The sequence below is a fragment of the Scomber japonicus genome, chromosome 3 (genome assembly GCF_027409825.1).
Source record: "Scomber japonicus isolate fScoJap1 chromosome 3, fScoJap1.pri, whole genome shotgun sequence".
NCBI classification, from domain to species: Eukaryota; Metazoa; Chordata; class Actinopteri; order Scombriformes; family Scombridae; genus Scomber; species Scomber japonicus.
The window spans coordinates 10,344,168-10,363,542 of record NC_070580.1 but is presented as its reverse complement, the minus strand read 5'-3'; the positions used below and the strand labels follow the sequence as shown (position 1 = coordinate 10,363,542).

The 19,375-nt window shown below is 39.6% G+C and overlaps 1 protein-coding gene across 1 annotated transcript in view; it reads left to right on the top strand.

Annotated features, from left to right (window-relative positions):
• The first annotated feature begins 4,900 nt into the window (after window positions 1–4,900).
• The window catches only part of suclg2 (succinate-CoA ligase GDP-forming subunit beta), a 96,301-nt gene continuing 81,826 nt past the window's right edge, over window positions 4,901–19,375 (top strand). Inside the window, exon 1 of the mRNA XM_053315137.1 lies at window positions 4,901–5,012. Coding sequence (XP_053171112.1) covers window positions 4,929–5,012 — 84 coding nt within the window. The 5' untranslated portion in view covers window positions 4,901–4,928. The remainder of the gene's footprint in view (window positions 5,013–19,375) is intronic.

The window sequence follows — 19,375 nt, the reverse complement described above, 5'->3', positions numbered from 1 at the left end:
TGTGACTAAGCTGCTAGATTCCTTGCTTGTTGACTCAGCAGTTAAGTGCATTAATTCCCCATCTCGCTCACTCATTTGGTATTCTGATGGATAGAAAACAAAACTGTGCTCTGGCTAGCTAAAGCCACATAAATCTATATGTAAACATATAATGAAACAGAGTCTAAAACTCTAGCTTTGTGTTGGATCACAGCGCTGTTACAAAGCTGAATAGCTACTTTCACAACTTGATTGCACTTATTTTCCCTTACTCTTATATGCACTGCCTGTACTTTGGGCCTCAGGGCATTATATACATACATTCAAGGAGGTCAAACTTAGTGAGTTGGTGCTTGCTCATGTCTGCTTTTCTCAAAGGCTGAGAGTTGGGCTGTGAGTGCAGATTCTATAAAATTGAATTGAACCTATCTGCATTCAGTCAGAGAAAAGGTCATTAAAGTGTCCAGGCTCTGTGCATGTGTGAGAGGGGGAGTGTAAGACAGACAGACGGAGAAGCAAAACCTTTTGGATGATGTGGATTTTTCTTTCTCTCTCTGGTGATCTGCTATGCTGTCCAGCCAGTCACGTTAATGAGATGGGCAGAGCCCTGCTGTCATTGTCTCATTGACTTTTGAAGAGGGCTATGCAGTCAGGAGGACTGAGCTGAATTCTCTTTTGAACTTACATCTGGGAAATATGGTTAAAAGAGAGAAAACGAAGCACAAAAAGAGGCAGAATGAGTAGAAACAAAGCAAAAAGTGATAGTAACAGTGCAAGTGGAAGCAGGGAAAGAGGGAGACACCTGAGATTGAAGTGAAAAAGAGAGAGAGAATGAGAGGGCTGGCAGACAAACAGAGATGGACAGTGTGGTCCAGACTTTGGGCAGGCTCAGGGTGTGCTCAGGGTGTCCTCTCCAGCCCTGTGGGTCGTTAGCTGAGCACCCTGCTGCTACTTAAGTGTGAGGGAAGGGTCAGATCTGACCACACGGCCTGTTGGGAACTGCGGCTCTCCATCTCTGGTGTTGTGACTGCTTGCAGCTCACTGAGTGGAAACTAACGATAGATTATTGAGGGAAACCGCAAATTAGTTGCTCTGCCTCCACATTCACTGGTTTTCCTCGGGGGAGATGAGCAGAGGGAAGAAAAGATGAGACGAGAAAGAATTGAACTTATGATTACCTTTAGTTTAAACCAGGAAAAACAACCAGAGAACATGGCAACGATTATTTTCTTAACTTAGAACATGTGTTCAGAAACTGGTGGCTGAAATCAATGTTACAATGCCATTAATCTTTATCTACACATGCTATTTTTCCATTCAGTTTTTATTCTTTTATAACATATATATGTTTTTTACTGTTTTCTCATATTTATTCACACTCCATGCTGCATGACAGCTAAAAAATAAAGGTTTGTTTTCTCTATACTGTAACTCTTTTACATCATCTAAACTGATAATAGCTCTCCTGTATCACTTACATCAACAGGGGTAAAGTTAGCAAAATAGGAATTATTATTTGTAAGTCTCATTCAACTTAATAAAAACTACCTAAAAAACACATGAGCATGTCTGCTTATGTGTTATCACATTACAGCTTTAGCAGAGGTTTGATTCTTGCCCAAGTCTTCCCCAGAGAGATTTTAAGTCTGCTGTTTAGTGTGTTGGCTTTAATTCATTGGTTTGATTTCTAAGCCTTAAAGCAGTTCTAACCAGTATAGTGTATTTTACTATATAATCAGTAGCTTCAATTGTATTTTGTCTTTCACATTGAAATGAGTAACCAGTAGAGATTTTATTCTGTGTGTGTGGATGAGATAATTATTATAATAACGAGTAATAATATAATATATATATAAAGAAATACAATATATTACTGGAGCTTTTTTATAACTTTTGTGTGAAGTGCTGCATTTTCTCAAAATCTAGACTTTGTTGTAAGTTTAAGATGTGTTGTAAGCAAGATAAAAACCACCACAATTGCTTTGTATTGTTGGAGAATAATGACATGATTTCTATCACTGGAGACAAAAACACAGTTTTTGCTCTGCGAGACAGGACAACATCCCAAATGAGAAAAGTTGAATTGCATTAGTAAGGGCCATTGATATTCTGACAGTCTTCTCTGAATATCAATTCTCCAGAGAGGAGAAAAATCCTTGGTGAAACAAAGAAAAGAGAAAAAAAAAGGAATCTAAAGCCTAAAAATGTTCACGTGAATCATCTTTTAGTCATTCTGCTTGGCTTTGGCTCTCAGTGAATTTTTAGGCTTAAGTTATACATGTCACTCTTCACTGACAGGAGACAGGCCAGGCGTTTTATGCATTTGATAGAATATGTTGACATACTGGTACTGAAATATTATGCCAGTGCAGCACTTTTCACTTCATTTGTGCTTTCACAGTGGTTAGTTTAAAAAGGCTGGCAACCAAAGACTATTTCACTGTGTGGACTTCGGATCACTGACTATCAAAAGCTCTCACCCAAAAGAAGGGGGTTGAGAGCAAAAATATCAAATAAACATGAGGCAAATTCCCAGCTGACATTAAAGCAGTTCACATTTGCCATTTTAAAAAGTTTTCAAGGTTTTACAATGTAGATTTAGTTATTTAACCATAGCAGGGCTTAGAAAAAAGATCTCTTGGTTGTAGTTGTTCATCATCCTCTCCACCCCCTCCGTCTTGTCCTCCCTAGCCTGCTGACACTGATGGTTTCTAAGTGAGTATCTCATCCCTCTCTCTCTCCCTCTGTCATAATCATTGCTCTTTATGATCGGTTTGCCCTCTCTGCCCTTTCAAGATGTGGCATGTAATGAGGGCTCTGGAGGACTGTGTGAGTGGGCTATTTAGCTATTCAGACAAGATCAGCTCACACATCCCACGCTCTCTAACTCGACTCCCTACCAATACCTCTCAGCTGAGTGTAGTGATTGTTTGTCCCGCTCACAAGGTCAGGCGCTGGATGGAGCTGGTTCTGTTCAGACATTGAAAATCCATGTGAAGCCTTTTAGTGTCTAAATTAGATGATTAAAATGAATAATTTCAGTACTTTATTTCATAGATTCACAAATATGAAGTGTGGTGATTATTTTAGAGAGTTAAATAGCTGCTAATACAAAGAAAAAAACCCTCAAAATGATAATAATCATAAACTACTGTGTTAACAAATGATTAAATAACTAGATTTTCATGTCAGGTCATGTAAATGATCCATCCTTTAAGAGGTTATTCAGACATTCATCAGCAACAAACCAACATGTCTGCATGTACTGTAGTCTAAACCCACTATGCACATTATTCATTCTCTAGCTAAATCGTAGACATTAGAAGTCTGCACTGAACTGAGTGGACTTGTTCAGCTAAAGTGCAAAGTACATGTATACTTCCATGCATATAAATACATGATGTACACTGACTTTGACCTATCTCCTAATGGGAAATATCAGATGTTAATTTGCAATAAACCATTTTGTATGCATCCTTACCAGCATCCTACAGTACAGCCCCCCTCCCCCCAAAAAAAACCCCAAAACAATAACACATTAGCCTCATGAATGTTTAAACATATAAAGACAACCTACTTATACTAAATCCCAAAAGAACTGCTATCATCATTTTTTGTATAAATATAAATAGTGTACATCCACACTGCCTCATAAAAATGTAAATAAATATATATGGCTTGTTCAAGTCATGCATAGGCAATGCAGTCCTCCGAAATTATAAAGCTTTTATTTGTCATAGTTTATTTTTCTCCTCTTGCTTCAAGCTTCAGAACAATTTTCAATATTTACTTTAATTTAACTGAACAAATTTGACCTCTCTACACATTTGTGTTAATGCTGTTTCAAAGCCTTTTTCATAATGTCATGAATATAATTCTAGTGAACAAAAGAGTTACAAAAGTAAAGCTGGCCAAAGATTAAGACGTATTATTACTTTATTTATAAGTACAGTAAACTCCTCTTAAAATTGAAACCGTTAACCCCCTCACCCCCTGAAATATATGTGTGTATGTGTATGTATATGCATATGTATATGTGTACTGTGTATATATATATGTCATCAGTGGTGGCTATGGCATTGCAATGAGTGGAAAATCAAATACTGAGGTATAAAGATAGAAAACAAAATGAGCATCAGACAAAATGTTATTCCCTCAAACAGCTGGATGAGCTTGTGCAGTTATGAAAAAAAATCAGTTCTGCTGATTATATTTTTATAATATTTTTATTATTTTCAACAGTTGAATTTTAAATATGAATAATCATTTTTGATAGTTCTTTTAGATTGCGGCATAACTTACAACAAATGTGACTAAAACAATATAAGGATATTTTTAAAAAGGGCACTTAATTTAGAAATAACTTTTGGCTTATCTGATGGTAATAACCAAACACATTTAAACAAAGAATACTGTTCATTCTATTATTGTTCATTAAACTAATGTATCCATTTATTTCTCGAGTTTATTGTAATATTGTATTATTATATTTAAAATTGTATTATTATATTTGATATGTAACTAAATTGTGTATATTTGATTTTATGTTTGTGAGGCACTGTGTGAACATGTTTATTGAAAGGTGCTATATAAATAAAGCTTATTATTGTTTTACTGAGTAACTTTCTCTATAATTCATTATGCTTACATTCTCACATTCAAACAACATGCTACTCATCTCCTAGACTGTTTTCTTGTCATCACAAAGGTTTCTATGCAGCCTTTTATACCTTCTGTTCTAATGACCTTGGGAATTCAGACATAAGACATTTTCTTTGGTCTAAGTAGACTACTAACAGCCTGTAAATGCATGCTGCACATTGAACTAGGGGGAGTGTGCCTGTGTGTCTTCTTTAAGCACCGCCCATGTCGGCCGGTTGACCTATGAACGGAGACGTTAACGCGCACATGCTTCCGACGTCACCTCTCTTTGGTCATCCGTGTCAACCATGGCGGCATCCGTGGCATCCCAGGCTGCAGCAAGAGGACTGAGGACAGCAACCTCCAAGCACATACTTCTTGACAAACTGAAGGTAGTCTTACAGCTGTCATTCCTCAGAGTGTGGCTGTCTTCTGTCACGGCGGTCTCTGCCTCTGTACGACCACTGTTAGCGTGTCGGCGAGCTGTTAAGTGTAGCTACCCTGCTAGCAGGTTAGCATGTGTGAGCGAGCAGAGGTTTGACAGATCAAAGTTGAACTGTGTGACGCTGTGCTCGTAAAAACCTGTAGTTCTGTAGTTCACGCCTGTTTTGTAATAACAGCAGTTCTTAAAAAAAAAAAAATACACAGCTTGTCAGAAAAAATGAATTGTGATAGTGAATTGTTAACTAAATGTTACATTATGCTCCATTTAATCATAACCTGTCACTTTTTACATTAACCCTTATAACCTCTAATGTATGTTTGTTAAAAAAAAAACGTTTAAGTGTTATTTATGCAGTAGGCTGTGGGAGCACCTGGTTCATCATTAACAGCACAGACATGTTCATAGTTGAGTTGTCATACCATCTTAACATGTGAACCTGAACCCTGCTACCAGGGAACACCAGGACGTTCCTGAATGCAGCACCGTTTTAGATAAGCCCACAGTCAAAAGGTTGACTCTTGCACTTTGATCACTCACTGTCTCTCTTTTGAGCTGTGGACAACAGAATGGATCTGATTAGGTTTATCTTTGTACACTGTGGCAAATGATTGCTGTTACATTGTGAGCCCCTCTGCAAACAAAGCATTAGGCAAAAATCATTAAAGAGAGAATGGACACAAAAGCTGCTAAAGCCACAGAAAAGCAAGCAGGAATAAATCTCCCTGTATTGTATTGAATAACAAACAAATACACTTTTATGGTGAACTAAGCAGTGTTGTGTTTTTTGTCATAAATTTCAAAGCTTCAAGACAACCAGATGAACATATCAGCATGTAAGCAGCGGCTCAGTTTGATGTTTTTTTAAAATTATGTCTCTATTTGAAGCGCGTCTGTATAAACACTTATAACAAAAGTACAAATATTCTGGCCTAAAGCACAAAGCAAGAAACAGTAAACACTAGTCCAGTCAAGTGATTACAGTCTGTTTGGCACTGTGGTAGCTATAATATAGTATATTTCGGCTTTTGCAGTCTTATGCATGTTATTTAGTTATATCTGCCTTTGCTGTGTGGCTTTGATAGATTTTGGCACTGCTGAAGCTTTTTGACTCTTGGAACTTGTTTTAAATGGAGCGGAAAATGGTGGTTTTTGACGGCTGGTGGCTCTGGATCACAGTGGTTTACAGTAAACACAGGCTTAAAAATGGTTGTGCTTTAAGCAGGACATGTGATGACCAGGGTGCAGCTTTTAAATATATATATATATATATATATATATATATATATATATAATGTGTTTCATATTAATAAAAAGCATTTTAAAAAATCAGAAAATAATGTTTGAATAGAAGTATACACCAGCAGCTACTGTACACATGTTTGGCATGCTATACCTTTTACTGTGCCGATTGACACATTGAGATCAACAAATTGTTTCGGCAATGGTGAGGTCAACGTTGCAGCTTCCAGATATTATTAGGTGATGATAGCCGGCCGATACAGAAACGGGCAATTATTGCTGAGTGATTTTTGTTTGTCACTGATGTATTGTTGTATCGGTATTGCATCATATGCTATCGCTGTCCATAGAAACAATATCACTGATACAATAGAACTATTTCTCATTTGCTGATAGGGAACATGGCTTGACATTAGCAGCTCTTCATCAGATATCATCATCGTTATGGCTGTTTCTGCTTGAACCTTTTCTCTCTGCATTATTTCTAATTGATCCACTCAACGCAAAGCTTCAAATATGCCCGTATATTGTTGTTTCAACCAGTTCTCTGAGCTCTGCTAATTCAGTGAGGAACATGTTTCACGTCCTGTAAAGTCAAAATAAAAGTCTCCTGTTATACTGTCATTTAAAAGCTTTTAATTTGAAGCAGTGGGTTTGTGTTGGAGGTAACTTTACACAATTCTGATACGTAAAGCTGGCTAATCAGAGCAGAGTGGGCTCATTGAGAGAGGGGCTTTAAAGAAATAGGAGCTAAAATGGACTGTAAAGAAACAAAAGTCATACATAACGGCTGCATAAAGGGTCCGTTTTTTGAAATTGTGAATAATGCAAATCTACTCTGGTGGAGTCCAACAATAAACATTTGAAGCTGGAAATGAGCATAGTAGGTCCTCTTTGAAGACTGACTTTAAAGTTGATGAATTTATACAACATTTTTAACTGCACTGAAAATCCGTGCTAAAAAAAGATGAGAAATACCACACATTTAGTTTATTACCCGAAGCATCACAATCTAATAAAGCATGCAGAGTGAAAACACTTCTTAAACACCAGCAATCAGACACGTCCCCTGGAACATGTAGCAATGCTCCAAGAGAAACACCCACAACAATAATTGGCATTACTTTTTTGCTTTTTTCCAACAGTAATAGACACATCAAATATGCCAAAATGTCAAAATACAAAGTGATGATATGCATGGTTGAAAATGGGGGATTTCAGTCATCTTGGTTAGTGTATAAGCACTGGAGAAACATGACTTCAGCTGCTGACTCTTTATGGTGCAAAGCAGAGAACATCACTGAAAGGAAAGAACTAAAGGCATTCAAAATGTATAGGTCCTGGTCAGTGTTGGATGTGACCTTTTTATTGATTAAACCACCAGAGACACATTTTCACAGGAGTTTAACACTTTGTCATATTTTAAATACAGCCCTGACAGATTTCCACATACTATGAGGCTGCTGAGGTTATTTTTAAGCACTGTTATATAGTTTTTTACATGCTGCATTTAACAAATATGATTAAAAATACATAAAAATTACAAGCAGCATGTGAATTCAGCCACAACTTCCTAAAAATACACCCCTCTTCGTGCTCCTTCGGAAGCTCTGCTCCTCAAGTTCATGGACAAGCATTGACAAAGCAATGGCCAAAAGAGAAATATTGAGGAATCCATAGCAGTGCGTCAGCTGAGGGTCATCATGAGTGGAACTTTTTTTTTGCCTCATGTTAGCACAACAGTCCAACCACACTTTGTGCCTTTCCGTGCCCCTACCCACTTCTCACTTGACCTGCGTTCAGAATCTCTGTCCACAGAAGCTAGAGCTGAGAGAACAGCAGCCCGGACAAACTGCCTTCACCAGGCTGACTGACAGCAGAAATGTACTGAACCAAAACAGTTTCCATGTCGGCTTAACGGGAAGAAATCGACAGTGTTTGTATTTATTGATTCATTGATCTCTTTTCCCCGCCCCACTGTAGCAAGTGAGGAGAAAATATGCCCGTAGTGAAACAGGTGAGCTCAAAGGCAGACTAGGAGCCTTGATCAGTCAATGTAGATACGGTTAATGAGTGCAAAAAAACCAACACGGGGGTCTCTGTGAGATGCACATCATTCATGTGTGTCAGATGTGCTTCTAAAAAGACTTTCTATGTGAATTGGTTATGGTCTTTCTCTCTTCAATTCACAACCATTCAACAGGTGGAGACGGTATCCCCCTGTTGCTGATTGGGTGGAATAGTGTTGTGTGGCTTGGTCTGCTACACATTTCCAGAGTCAGGACTATGTGGGAACACCCGATAATTTATTTTTTTTATTTTTTTCAGCACACACAGAGCCTGATTTATTAAAGGTTGTAAAAACGTGTGTAAACTTGGCATCACCTTCAGAAAAAATGTGCAAGCTGATCTACTAACGTGGCACACGGAGGCTTGCGTAATTCAAATGTGCAAGATAATCTGCGCTGTCCATTTAGTACGTTTGCCATAATGAATATGTAATATGGGGCGTTTATACCCTAGTGTGCACACGCAATTTAATACTCTGTATTTGGCATCTGAGTAAATCAGGCCCATAGAAAAGACAGTAAGTGGACTATGAGGAGATTTTGCTGAATTTGACTGAAAAGTGTAGAATCTTTCTGAAGAATCACTGACTCCTTTTAACTTTATTTATTATCTATTACATTATAATTAATTATTTGCATAAAATATGAAAGTAGTATGATTATCTACATAGTTTACACAACATAATTTATACTGAAATTACAATAATCTTTTAGTTTTCTTTCTGGTGTCTAAGCAATGTGTGACTTACCTTTTTATCCTGTACCATGTTTCATGTGTGCATCGCCTGCATGAATGCAATACTGTGGAGATCTACCAGCGCTCCATATATTGTTTTACTCACAGATGCACACAGTTACATCCCCTTAAAAAAGTAAACTCTTGCAAAACTTCTAATCTCGCATTGATACCGCCTGTTTACGTGCTCCTTGTGTACATACTCGCACACACTTTCTCTTTGTCTCCCACTCGTGTGTCTCTCTCTTCCCCCCCCTTCCTCCCTCCCTCCCTCCCTCCCTCCCTCTCTCTCTCTCTTGGGCCAGGTGATAAGAGTAATGATCAGGGATTCTCTCTGCTCTGTAGCACAGTATCGGAGCCTAAACTGATTGACAGCCCAGGTATCTTCACAATAGAATCAAATCAGCTCTGACAGTATGTCAGCGAACCTGAGGAATTCAATTTGTGATGATTTGTCAACAGCAATACAGAGGACATCACAATATTCAGATGGTTAGGCGACAGGATGCTCTTAAAAAAAAAAAAGGGGGGGGGGGGAGTGGGATGTTGTGTTTCCCCCCCCCCCCCTCCCGCTCTATCTCTCACTCTTTCTCGCTCTCATAAATCAAATCTCCTGAATTCTTGTCTGCACAGCGAGATAATCCTCAGGCTGTTTTTCACTGTCGCTGCACAGTGGTGAATTTGTAAACGTTTGCTAAGTTTTTTTTTTTTTTTTTCTTCTTCATTTTTTTTTTTTTTTTGTAAGGTGTTCCTGCCTAGTAATAACCCAACAGTGTCGAAGCCCAGCATGGTTTGAAGGGAAGCGCCGGGGAAAGATAGGTGGCTCAATGACAGTTGGTCCTGAATATTTTACAGAGGGGGATGGAGAGCCCTCCGCTTGCAACGACTCCTTTTGCTGGAACTTCAAACGACGGGCGGCTTCCCCATCTGTCTCAGCAAGAACACATTTACATTTCCTCCCCGCGAGGGATACTGGAGGACGAAGTTAGCTCTAACTGGATTTGAATATCGCTTCACCAAGGTTAATAGCCATTTCTGTAGCTGGTGAGGTGCTTAGGCTTTTTCAATAATTTAGAAGGGCTGCAGTCATTAGGAAATGTTGGCAGCCTCTGAAATGGGGGGGGGGGGGGGTGGTTTGGTGAGTGAATGCACTCCTATCAGTTTAACTTGTGCTGTTGTTCCAGTGAAGATAATGAGGGAGAAAGTGGAAGTGATGTTGAAAATTAGTCGAGAAAACAATGTCAGTGATTGGTGTAATTCATTAAGAGGTGTAGTATGTTGAAGATAGGGTTCAGCTGCCATACTCGCACTACATCATCTTTTGAAATTAGACCTTCAAACACATCAGAGATTTTTTTTTTATTTCTAAACTGACACGGTGTGGATTTTTGATTTGGAGTTCATAATTCAGAAATCCTGGGGCCACTCTGGATAAACACTCGTCCTCATCAGCGTGGGCTTATTTTGTCAGCTTGCTTGTGTAGTTTTTCTGTCGTCAAGGTAGTGGTGGCAGTGTTACCCGTGTGAGTCAACATGCTGTGTTACAGAGCAATGTGGCTCCTGCCAATAGCAATAAAAAGCCATGAAAAAAGAGCTACCCTAGAAGAAATAAATTGTCTCCACAACACCCGCAGTTATACTCAACAGCACTAGACGCTTTGACTGGATGTCAGGGTTTGACTAGCTGGTTTGTTTATCCTAGACACGGATGTCTTGGAAGTGTGCAAACATATCATTAAACTTTCAATAACACACAGTGTGTCAGTGTATTACCTGTAGTAGATTTGTGTTGGCATGTGCCCAGTTTGGAGAAGCAGGCAGGAGTACCAGAGTACCAGCATAGGAGCTTACAAATATACTGCTGTGGACTTTTAGCCACTTAAAAAAATCAATATCAGGTTGAGTGTGTGCTACATTTAGAATATTTTCACTGCTTTACCTTGCCGTCAGACATCCCTTTGCTTCGGCACTACATTTTCTCAACTTCCATATTCCTACGCATGCCGTGCACTGTATTACACTGCAGCAGCACTTTCTGACCCTGTAATGCACTGAGGGGCACGCGGAGGGATACAGATGTTCTACGGTTGAGAAAATGTAGTGCCAGGAATGGACTGTCTGACAGCAAGGTAAAGTGGTGGAAAATATTCTAAATATAGCATACACTTAAACTCATATTGATTTATTTTTTTATTTTTAGGTGGGCCTTTTTTTAGGTTGTTAAAAGTTTTGGCCTCGTCCACAGCTGTACATTGCTTAGCTACCTCACTACCTCATACAACCCCACTTAAAACAATCCAAACTATTCCCTGAATAACATTAATAATAATAATAATAATTATAATAATGCATTTTATTTTTAGAGCGCTTTTCAAGGTACACAAAGACTTTCAGAAGATGAAAGGGAAAGAATTTTATATAAGAAACAATCTAAAAATACAGGAAGTAGCAGGGGACATTAAATGCAACATGAAAAGCAGCTCTAGAAAGGTGAGTTTACAGTAGTTTTTGAATGTGGACAGGTTGGTGCATTCACAATTGTACCATGAACCACACGATTATGGCACACAATAACATCAGTGACTAACTTTTGAAACTTGAGTCGGTCCAAGTTCATACATGTGAGCTTACATGTACATTAGGCCGACCTTTGACATAGTCGTGCATCCTTGTATTGCTCGGCTTTATTTCTGCGTTATCTTCCCGTCAGACCTGACACCTTTGAACACCGCACCGTACATCCTCTCTTATTAACTATGCTAATTACCCAAATCCCTATCTGTAGAGACACAACAGTCAGGTTTTTTCTTTTTCTTAAGCCTGTCTGCAGGAGATTAGACCTGCCCTGCCTAAAGACCTGCCAATGATGCAAATCTCACTGATCTAAATCCTGGAGCCACGCTCTGCTGCTCCCGCCTCTGTCTCTGCTCCTCTGTTCTCTCCCCGGCTCTTTAACAGACAGATGCCATTTCTCTCTCCATACTCTAATGGTCCGGGGCCTTAACCTTAGCTTTTAAAAAGGACCTAGAAAGCTACAAGTGGGAGGCAGCAGTAATTAGAGGAAAAAGATACATCTTACATACTTAGATTATTCAAAATTACCCTGATCCATCTAAGATTTACACAGAAATGTACCACCATTTAAAATACCATTTTGTAGCTATTTAAACCCCCGAAAGAATAGGCATATTCATCTGTATGCCTAGATGTGCTTTACGGTGTAAAATGCTGGCGATTAACCTCCAGTGTTATGTCTGTGAGGATGAGTCATTATGCTCCTCTTAGACCAGAATGGCGAAGAGGCCCGAGGCTTTACCAGATTTACAGTCCTGACTATCCTCGCCATTACTCTTCATCCAAATCTATGGAGGCAGTGCCAAAACTGTGAATAGAGAGAGGGGAACTTCTGCCATTAACACTCATTCACTTTATTAATTAGAGGAGACCAGGCCAGATAGCTTTTTAAAAATGATCCAACTAATGCTTCACAGGGCACACCACCGCTCCATGGCTGGCTGTAAGTAGAAATATGCCTGTGATTCACACTGGCCTGTTTATGCAGAAAATCCACATCAACTCTGCTTCTTTGCCTCCTCCGTTTCCTTTTTCTCCCCGTCACCTCTCTCACAGCTTACTACACAGCACTTGTCTAATTGCAAGACAGCCTGTATTTATGAGTAGCAACACAGTGGCAAAACTGCCACCTCATTAGCAAAAAAAAAAAACATTCTACAGTAATAAGTATGGCAATGATTTTGATAGCCACTGAGTACCACTCTCTCTCTCTCTCTCTCTCTCTCTGGGATTCAGCCCGTGCTCATGGAAGTGGACACTATAAAGTTCCCTGTTAATTTCCTCCTGCATGGTTAGCTAAATGGATGGAGAAAAGAGACGAGTTCATAACCTGAATGGGAACAAATCAATTACATAGAATTGGCGAACTGGCAATCTGTTAATTTCTTAAACATTTGATAACGGCCCTTAAGGAGCATTCCGGTTAATTAACTCTGCAGCCATTTGTTGTCACTAATTAGGCAGTGTCATTTCAAAGGGGTTAGGGTCTGGCCATGACAAGTAATGAGGATTTTAACCTCACCAGACACCCGGGGATGTTACTGTATAATACAAGATATTCGGCGCCTCTGGAAACTGCAGTCGTCCACTCGCTGCGGTTAGCGTTTTTTTTTGTTAGCACGACTTTGTACTCATAGGAGTCAGGGGGTACATTTAGGCATTTTTTTTTTCTAGTATCACAATTCCAGTTTGTGTAATGTGGTAATTTATGACAGTATATTTAAAGTTGGTAAATGATATGTGCATATTTGAATGAATCGTTTTTAGATTGTAGCTCTACTGTCGCAAGCTTTGTTGTTTGCTGAAAATGGAATTCATTGCAACACAGATGTAGCCGTTCTTCAAATAAACCCCCCCACCCCACCCCACCCCCCCTTTTACTTGCCAGAGCTACACCACCAGGAGCTCTGTGAGGCTGGACTTAAGCACACCTTTGAACAAAATAACATCAGCATACTAACACGCTGGTGTTTCTAAGAAGGAAGCAACACATTCAAAAACCCCAAATTTCAACTTCATCATGATGCTGAGGAAAAGTCATTATGATTCATGATCAGGGGAACTCAAATGTGGACTGAAGTGGTGGACTGACAGGGCGTGGCTCCATGGGTGGTTCTTACTCTCATGTTTCTGCTGCACTATTTTTCTGAGTCTTTTAAAAATGGTTCTTTATTCTGGCAATTGAGTAGAAAGTCTGCTACTAAGACATGCCTTCTCAGATGCTGGTAGGTGGGGAATACCCTGTGGTCATTAGAAGGACATTCACTGTGAGGAAGTTCAGATGCCTAAAATGCCACCCCCCCCCCCCCCCCGCCCCACCCTCCCACCCCTCCAATTGCAGCCTTGTAAGCTTCTCCTCCTTTTCTTAATAGGAGTGTCATGAAGGCCACATCAATACACATTTGCAGAGTCCTCCTCATGAATATTGCTGAAGACTTTCAATACTTTCACAGAGACTCTTTTAGTCTTCCCAGTAGTGTTCCATATGTATTCAATGTGCTCACTACTCTAAACCACGTCACTGCTTTTTTGCCAGCTGAGTGGGCCAGTTGAGATTTGCCTCTAATGGAACGGCACTACATCCAGCCGTCATACTTCCAGACTTGTTAATGATGATAGCCTCTGTGCGAATGGGAAAGTGTCAGTTTATTCTGCTTTATTGCAGCGTTTCACGGTGCATGTAATAGCTTTATCTACAATATATTCATAATTTAAAAACTAATGGTAAAAAAAACCCCTCTGTAAAGTCATTTGCTACTTCTAAAGGATGGTGAGTGATGAAGACTCTCATTCAGGTGTCTTTATCAGTTACTCTGATCGGCTTTTCCGTCATGTCCACTGTTGTTCTTTATCATTGGCAGGGCTCTCACTGCCATAATGTTCTCAAAGCTGTGTGAGTCATACAAAGAAAACTCTCTTTAAAAGAACAGCGGGTCATGTATTCATTAATTGAGGTGAACACAATATCATAAACATATGTACGGTTTGTTGCAGTGCAATAAATATATGAGTCAATATATTTAGCACACTCTACTTTACAGTGTTATACAGTACAACAAACAATTTTGAAAATTGAGTTGAATCACCACCTCTGTGACTGTTTGATGATTATTATACAGTAATAGTCACAAATATAATAGCTTTATAGTTTTTGAAGGGTTGTTGAATTGGTGTCTGTGTTATTAGTAAATCTACCCATTCTTTTCTGAATCAAGTTATGACTAAATTAATTGTAATTAATATATAAGCAAATGGTTAACCATCAAAAGCAAAGCCCATGTTGACTTTTTCATATTGGCCCAAAATATTCCTATCATAGAGCCATTTTTGCTTCAAAATGACCCGAACAATTAGTAATCAAAAGTGTTTCTGGTTATCTGTGTGTCAGTGGATTCATTGACTAAACAGCTGCATGTAGGTGTTTGTGAAATTGTATCCACCAGCTGTTTGAAGACTGTGTAGGTGAAACTAAGATCACAATCACTTTAAAGATCGCTTTTAATATAGCCATAGCAACTTTAATCAATAACAGAAAAAAATCATTATTGCAGCCCTAGTAGTATATTCATCTGTTCATTATTGTCTTGATTGATTGATGAGTTATTTGGTTAGAGATCAACAGATCAACAGTCCACAGCTCATAGATATTCAGTTTACTAACCCTAACCATAACACATAGAAGACTAAAGAAGCCAGAATTATAACATTTTATGTAGCAAATTGTTCAAAGTGATTTAATCAATTATTAAAGTAGTTGATAATGAATTCTCTGTCAATCAACTAATTGATTAAACAACTAATAATTACAGCTCTACTAGATTAAAGCCTTCCACAACCTTGCACAAGCACATCCTGAATAATCAAATGAATCAAAGCATTTAACTAGCCGTCATCTTATTAACGACGATCACATATATTTATAATGAATTACCATTGAATTTAACCATTACCTTGCTTTAACATGTATTAATAATAGCGCGGCTAAACAGAGAGACAGGCAGGGCTGGATTGTTAAGCCACCGCAGTGCTGAAGCCGTCTGTTAGATAAATAGCCTGTGTTCAGAGATAATGTTCTCTTAGTGTTACGAGCTGCCAGACACAATCACAACTTCACTCGCCGTTTGCCCGGATCCCACGTCTGGCTTCTCTCTCCCACTCGAGAAAAAAGAAATTCGGTTTTTTGACCTGCGAGACCCCCCCCCTCCACTTTTTGAATGTTTTTTTGAGTGACAGATTGACGAGCGGCGCGGCATTGACTGGAGCTGCTGTTTATGGGCCTGATCAAAGGTGATTGCCTGCTTTGTAACCTTTTCCTGTAAATTAAGGCTTATAGCTCTAATAAATTTTCCAAAGGGAGCCAGAACCGCTCCATCAGACCGCTGACTTTTTGACATTGTTCCTACTCTCTCTCCTAGTGATAAAAAAGACAACTGCTTTAAATGAGCCCGAGGATATTGACTCCTTAAGTTTAAAACAGAAGGGCAAACGACAAAGTACCACAGCACGTCTTGAAAATGACTTTGCCAAGTGCCAAGATCAGACATCCCACTCACTGTGATGACACTTCTCACAACAAGTGCGCTTTGACATTGTGCATCCTGCTCTCACCCGGACATAGGAAGTGCACAATGTTTTTTTTTTGTGTTTTTTTTCCCCCTGCCTCCTTCTTAGAAGTCCTGATGTTGCATGATGCTGCACTGAATACCATATGGACGAGCCAGACGAGCCTTTCGGGAGCAGCGTTCGCCTACATCGAGATTTTGTCCTTCAGTTGCCACTCGTGTGTCAGTGCAGCTGCGGACAAGGACTTGGCAATCTGATGTAGCTGCTGCCGTAGCACTCCTTCTCCTCTCTTTGTCTTTGTGTGAGGGCGCAGTCACTCTGAGTGCTCTGTGAAGAGAGAGAGAGAGAGACAGAGACAGAGAGAGAGGGAGAGAGAGAGAGAGAGAAAGGCCGTATGGTGACACAGTGTATTCAGCACATTTCCGTGTCCCAGTGTTGTTGTTTTTTTGACTTGTGAATGTCAACTCGAGTCACTATTTGTGAGGTGTTGTCTTTAGGTTTGTTCAGCTACTCCCCCCAACCCCCCCCCCACCACCAATTTCTTTACATCTACTGTAACATTTATCTACTTTTTGTCAATTAATTGTGCCCATAGATCACCTCAGATTGTGTTACAGGGCTTAAAAGCACAATGTGGCCTATAAGATACTGAGTTTAGCAGACATCCTCATCCTGTAGTTGTGTTGTTGTTGTTTTTTTGCATGTTTTGTATCTATAAACAGGTTTTACTATCTCAAAAAACCTCATAATGTAGTTATTATTTGGAGATTTACATGTATCCACAGCACTGCTAAGATATCATTTGAGATCTGGATTGAGGTTTTTCGGCTTTAAACAAAAGCCCCATGCAATGAATGAAGAAAAAAAAAAGTTAGGCTAGTATCCATCTCTGCTTCAATGCATTGCAGTGACATTTTACGATCACGCGCTGAATGTCAAGACTCTCGCTGCGAGCCCTCCGAAAAGGTAGAATTCTTTTCCTGGAATAAGTGCCTCCTCAAAACTGCTTCAGCCTCTTTCTGCTCTTGTTTAATTTGAATTTTGTAAGAGAGTTTTTTCATTGTGTGCTTTTTGCATCAAAAGCACAGTGCAGGTTTGGAAGAGTTTAAAACATAATGGAGATGATGGGGATTGTGGGGGGGGGGGGGCTATTATTGGAGTGGTGTCGCATCAAAAGTGTGTGTCTGCATTGTTAGTGGTGGGATATTCTCGTCACAGCTTGAGCTTTAGTCCCTGACCTGAAGGGTAAAGCAGGTACATGTTCAGCGGGGTTTGCTTTTTGGAGGTTTCCACGGTGAGCCTCTGTCGGTACAGCTGATTTGAGCACAAACTAGGAAGCAGAAAGGAAGACGGGGGGGGCTTTGCTTGTTGATCCATAAAGCCCGGCTACTGGTGCGAATGCTTACTTTTGCAATTTCCACCTCGCCCTTACTTTTTTTTTTTTTTTGTGGTTCTACATTAGCACTGCTGAGGAATCCTTTTCTATTTTGATTAACAAAATAAATGAAACTTTTATGTCATAGCCTTCGCCCTAACCCCCCCCTCCCTGCCCTCTTGCTTCTCCTCCGCTCCTCTTATTAATAGAGAATATCGCTGTTTATCAGTGTCACCACTCCCACTCTCTCTCCTACCTCCGTGCCCCACTTCTCATTACCGGGATGAATTCATGACAAAGATCTTGAGTGCTTTTGTGTGTATAAGAGTTAGTCGTGAATACTTTACCCCATCTAGGGCCCCATGTCAGAGCGCACAACTTTTGTTTGTGCCATAGTGTCTCTTCACCAGTGTGTACAGCAGATCCCGTGTGTATCTATCCACTCTTCTCTCTCTCTTTCTCTCTATGTGTGTGTGTGTGTGTGTGTGTGTGTGTGTGTGTGTGTGTGTATTTAAGAATAAGTAGAGCAGTAGTTAGGTAGAGGGACTGGGTAGGATTGTCTCTGGAGTGCTGCTGAGGATAATTACTGTAGAGAGAGTGTCTCAAGGGGGCTGCAGGCCAGCTGCTTGCCTTCCTGCCTCTCTGCCGTACCGCCATCCGCCTCTTACCGCTCTGTCTTCCAGGGCAGACATCTAGGACTTGGACTATTCCTCTCCTGTCAAGACCTCTGCTATGTGTCATGACTTGACTATCTGGTAGCATTAAGCACAGCGAGGAGTGACTGAATACATAACCGTAGTCAGGACTAGACTGAAGTGGATTTTGAGGTAGTAGGGGACTCGCAGGGGATTTCGTTATATAAAAATATCTATTCTCAAGGTGGCAAATTGATCTGTGGTGTAATTCTGGAAGTACAGAGTTGCACAATAGGACATGCTAAGTTTGGAAGTACTTTGTTAGTCTGTAAATTCCCATCTGAAAGTTTCCTTTTAGGGTTATACTGTTCCTCATGCTCTGGTATTCATGTTGCTTTAAATAGAAATATGGAGGTTTAAGCTTCTTTTTGGGTGATTTTAACTACATCTATTGTATTTCACCCCCTTCAATGATATTTGAATTCATAAGTTACATTTTTTAAGGGTTAGGGATCAAGTAAAAATGTGCAGGTTACTACAGATTGGAATGTTCTCTTGTGTCCTTAATGCATTCACATTCAACTGCTAACCAAGAATGGCAGTACAGCTTGCTTTAGTTAGTTAGTTGGAGAGCTCAGTTGTCAATAATGCTTTAAAGTGGCAATGGATATCATACATATAACAACATTAAAACACAGCATTATATATTTGTTAATAAAAGCTTCTAAAATGTTCTAAAAAATAAAGAAAGCTTAAGGTGCAATTTTTTTTTCCCTACACTATTTCTGTTTTATTTGAATTTGGCACAAAGTTGCCATACACAGTTTTTCTATTTCTCACTTAGCTGCCAATATTCTTGTATTTATGCATTTCTTGTAGGCTTATTTGAGGTGATATGAGGCAACAAAACAAAGAAAAGTTGAGTCTGCAGCAAGAAAACAACCCAAACTGGGCTACACTTGTCATAGTAGTCATAAACACAACTGCAGGCCAAAGAATAAGTACATGATGAACCAGTTACACTACGTGCCAATCAAGCAGAAGGGTTTTTCCTGAATGTTGTTTATAATATTATACCCATGTTGGCAACATTACTGTCATCAGCATGAGGAGAACACT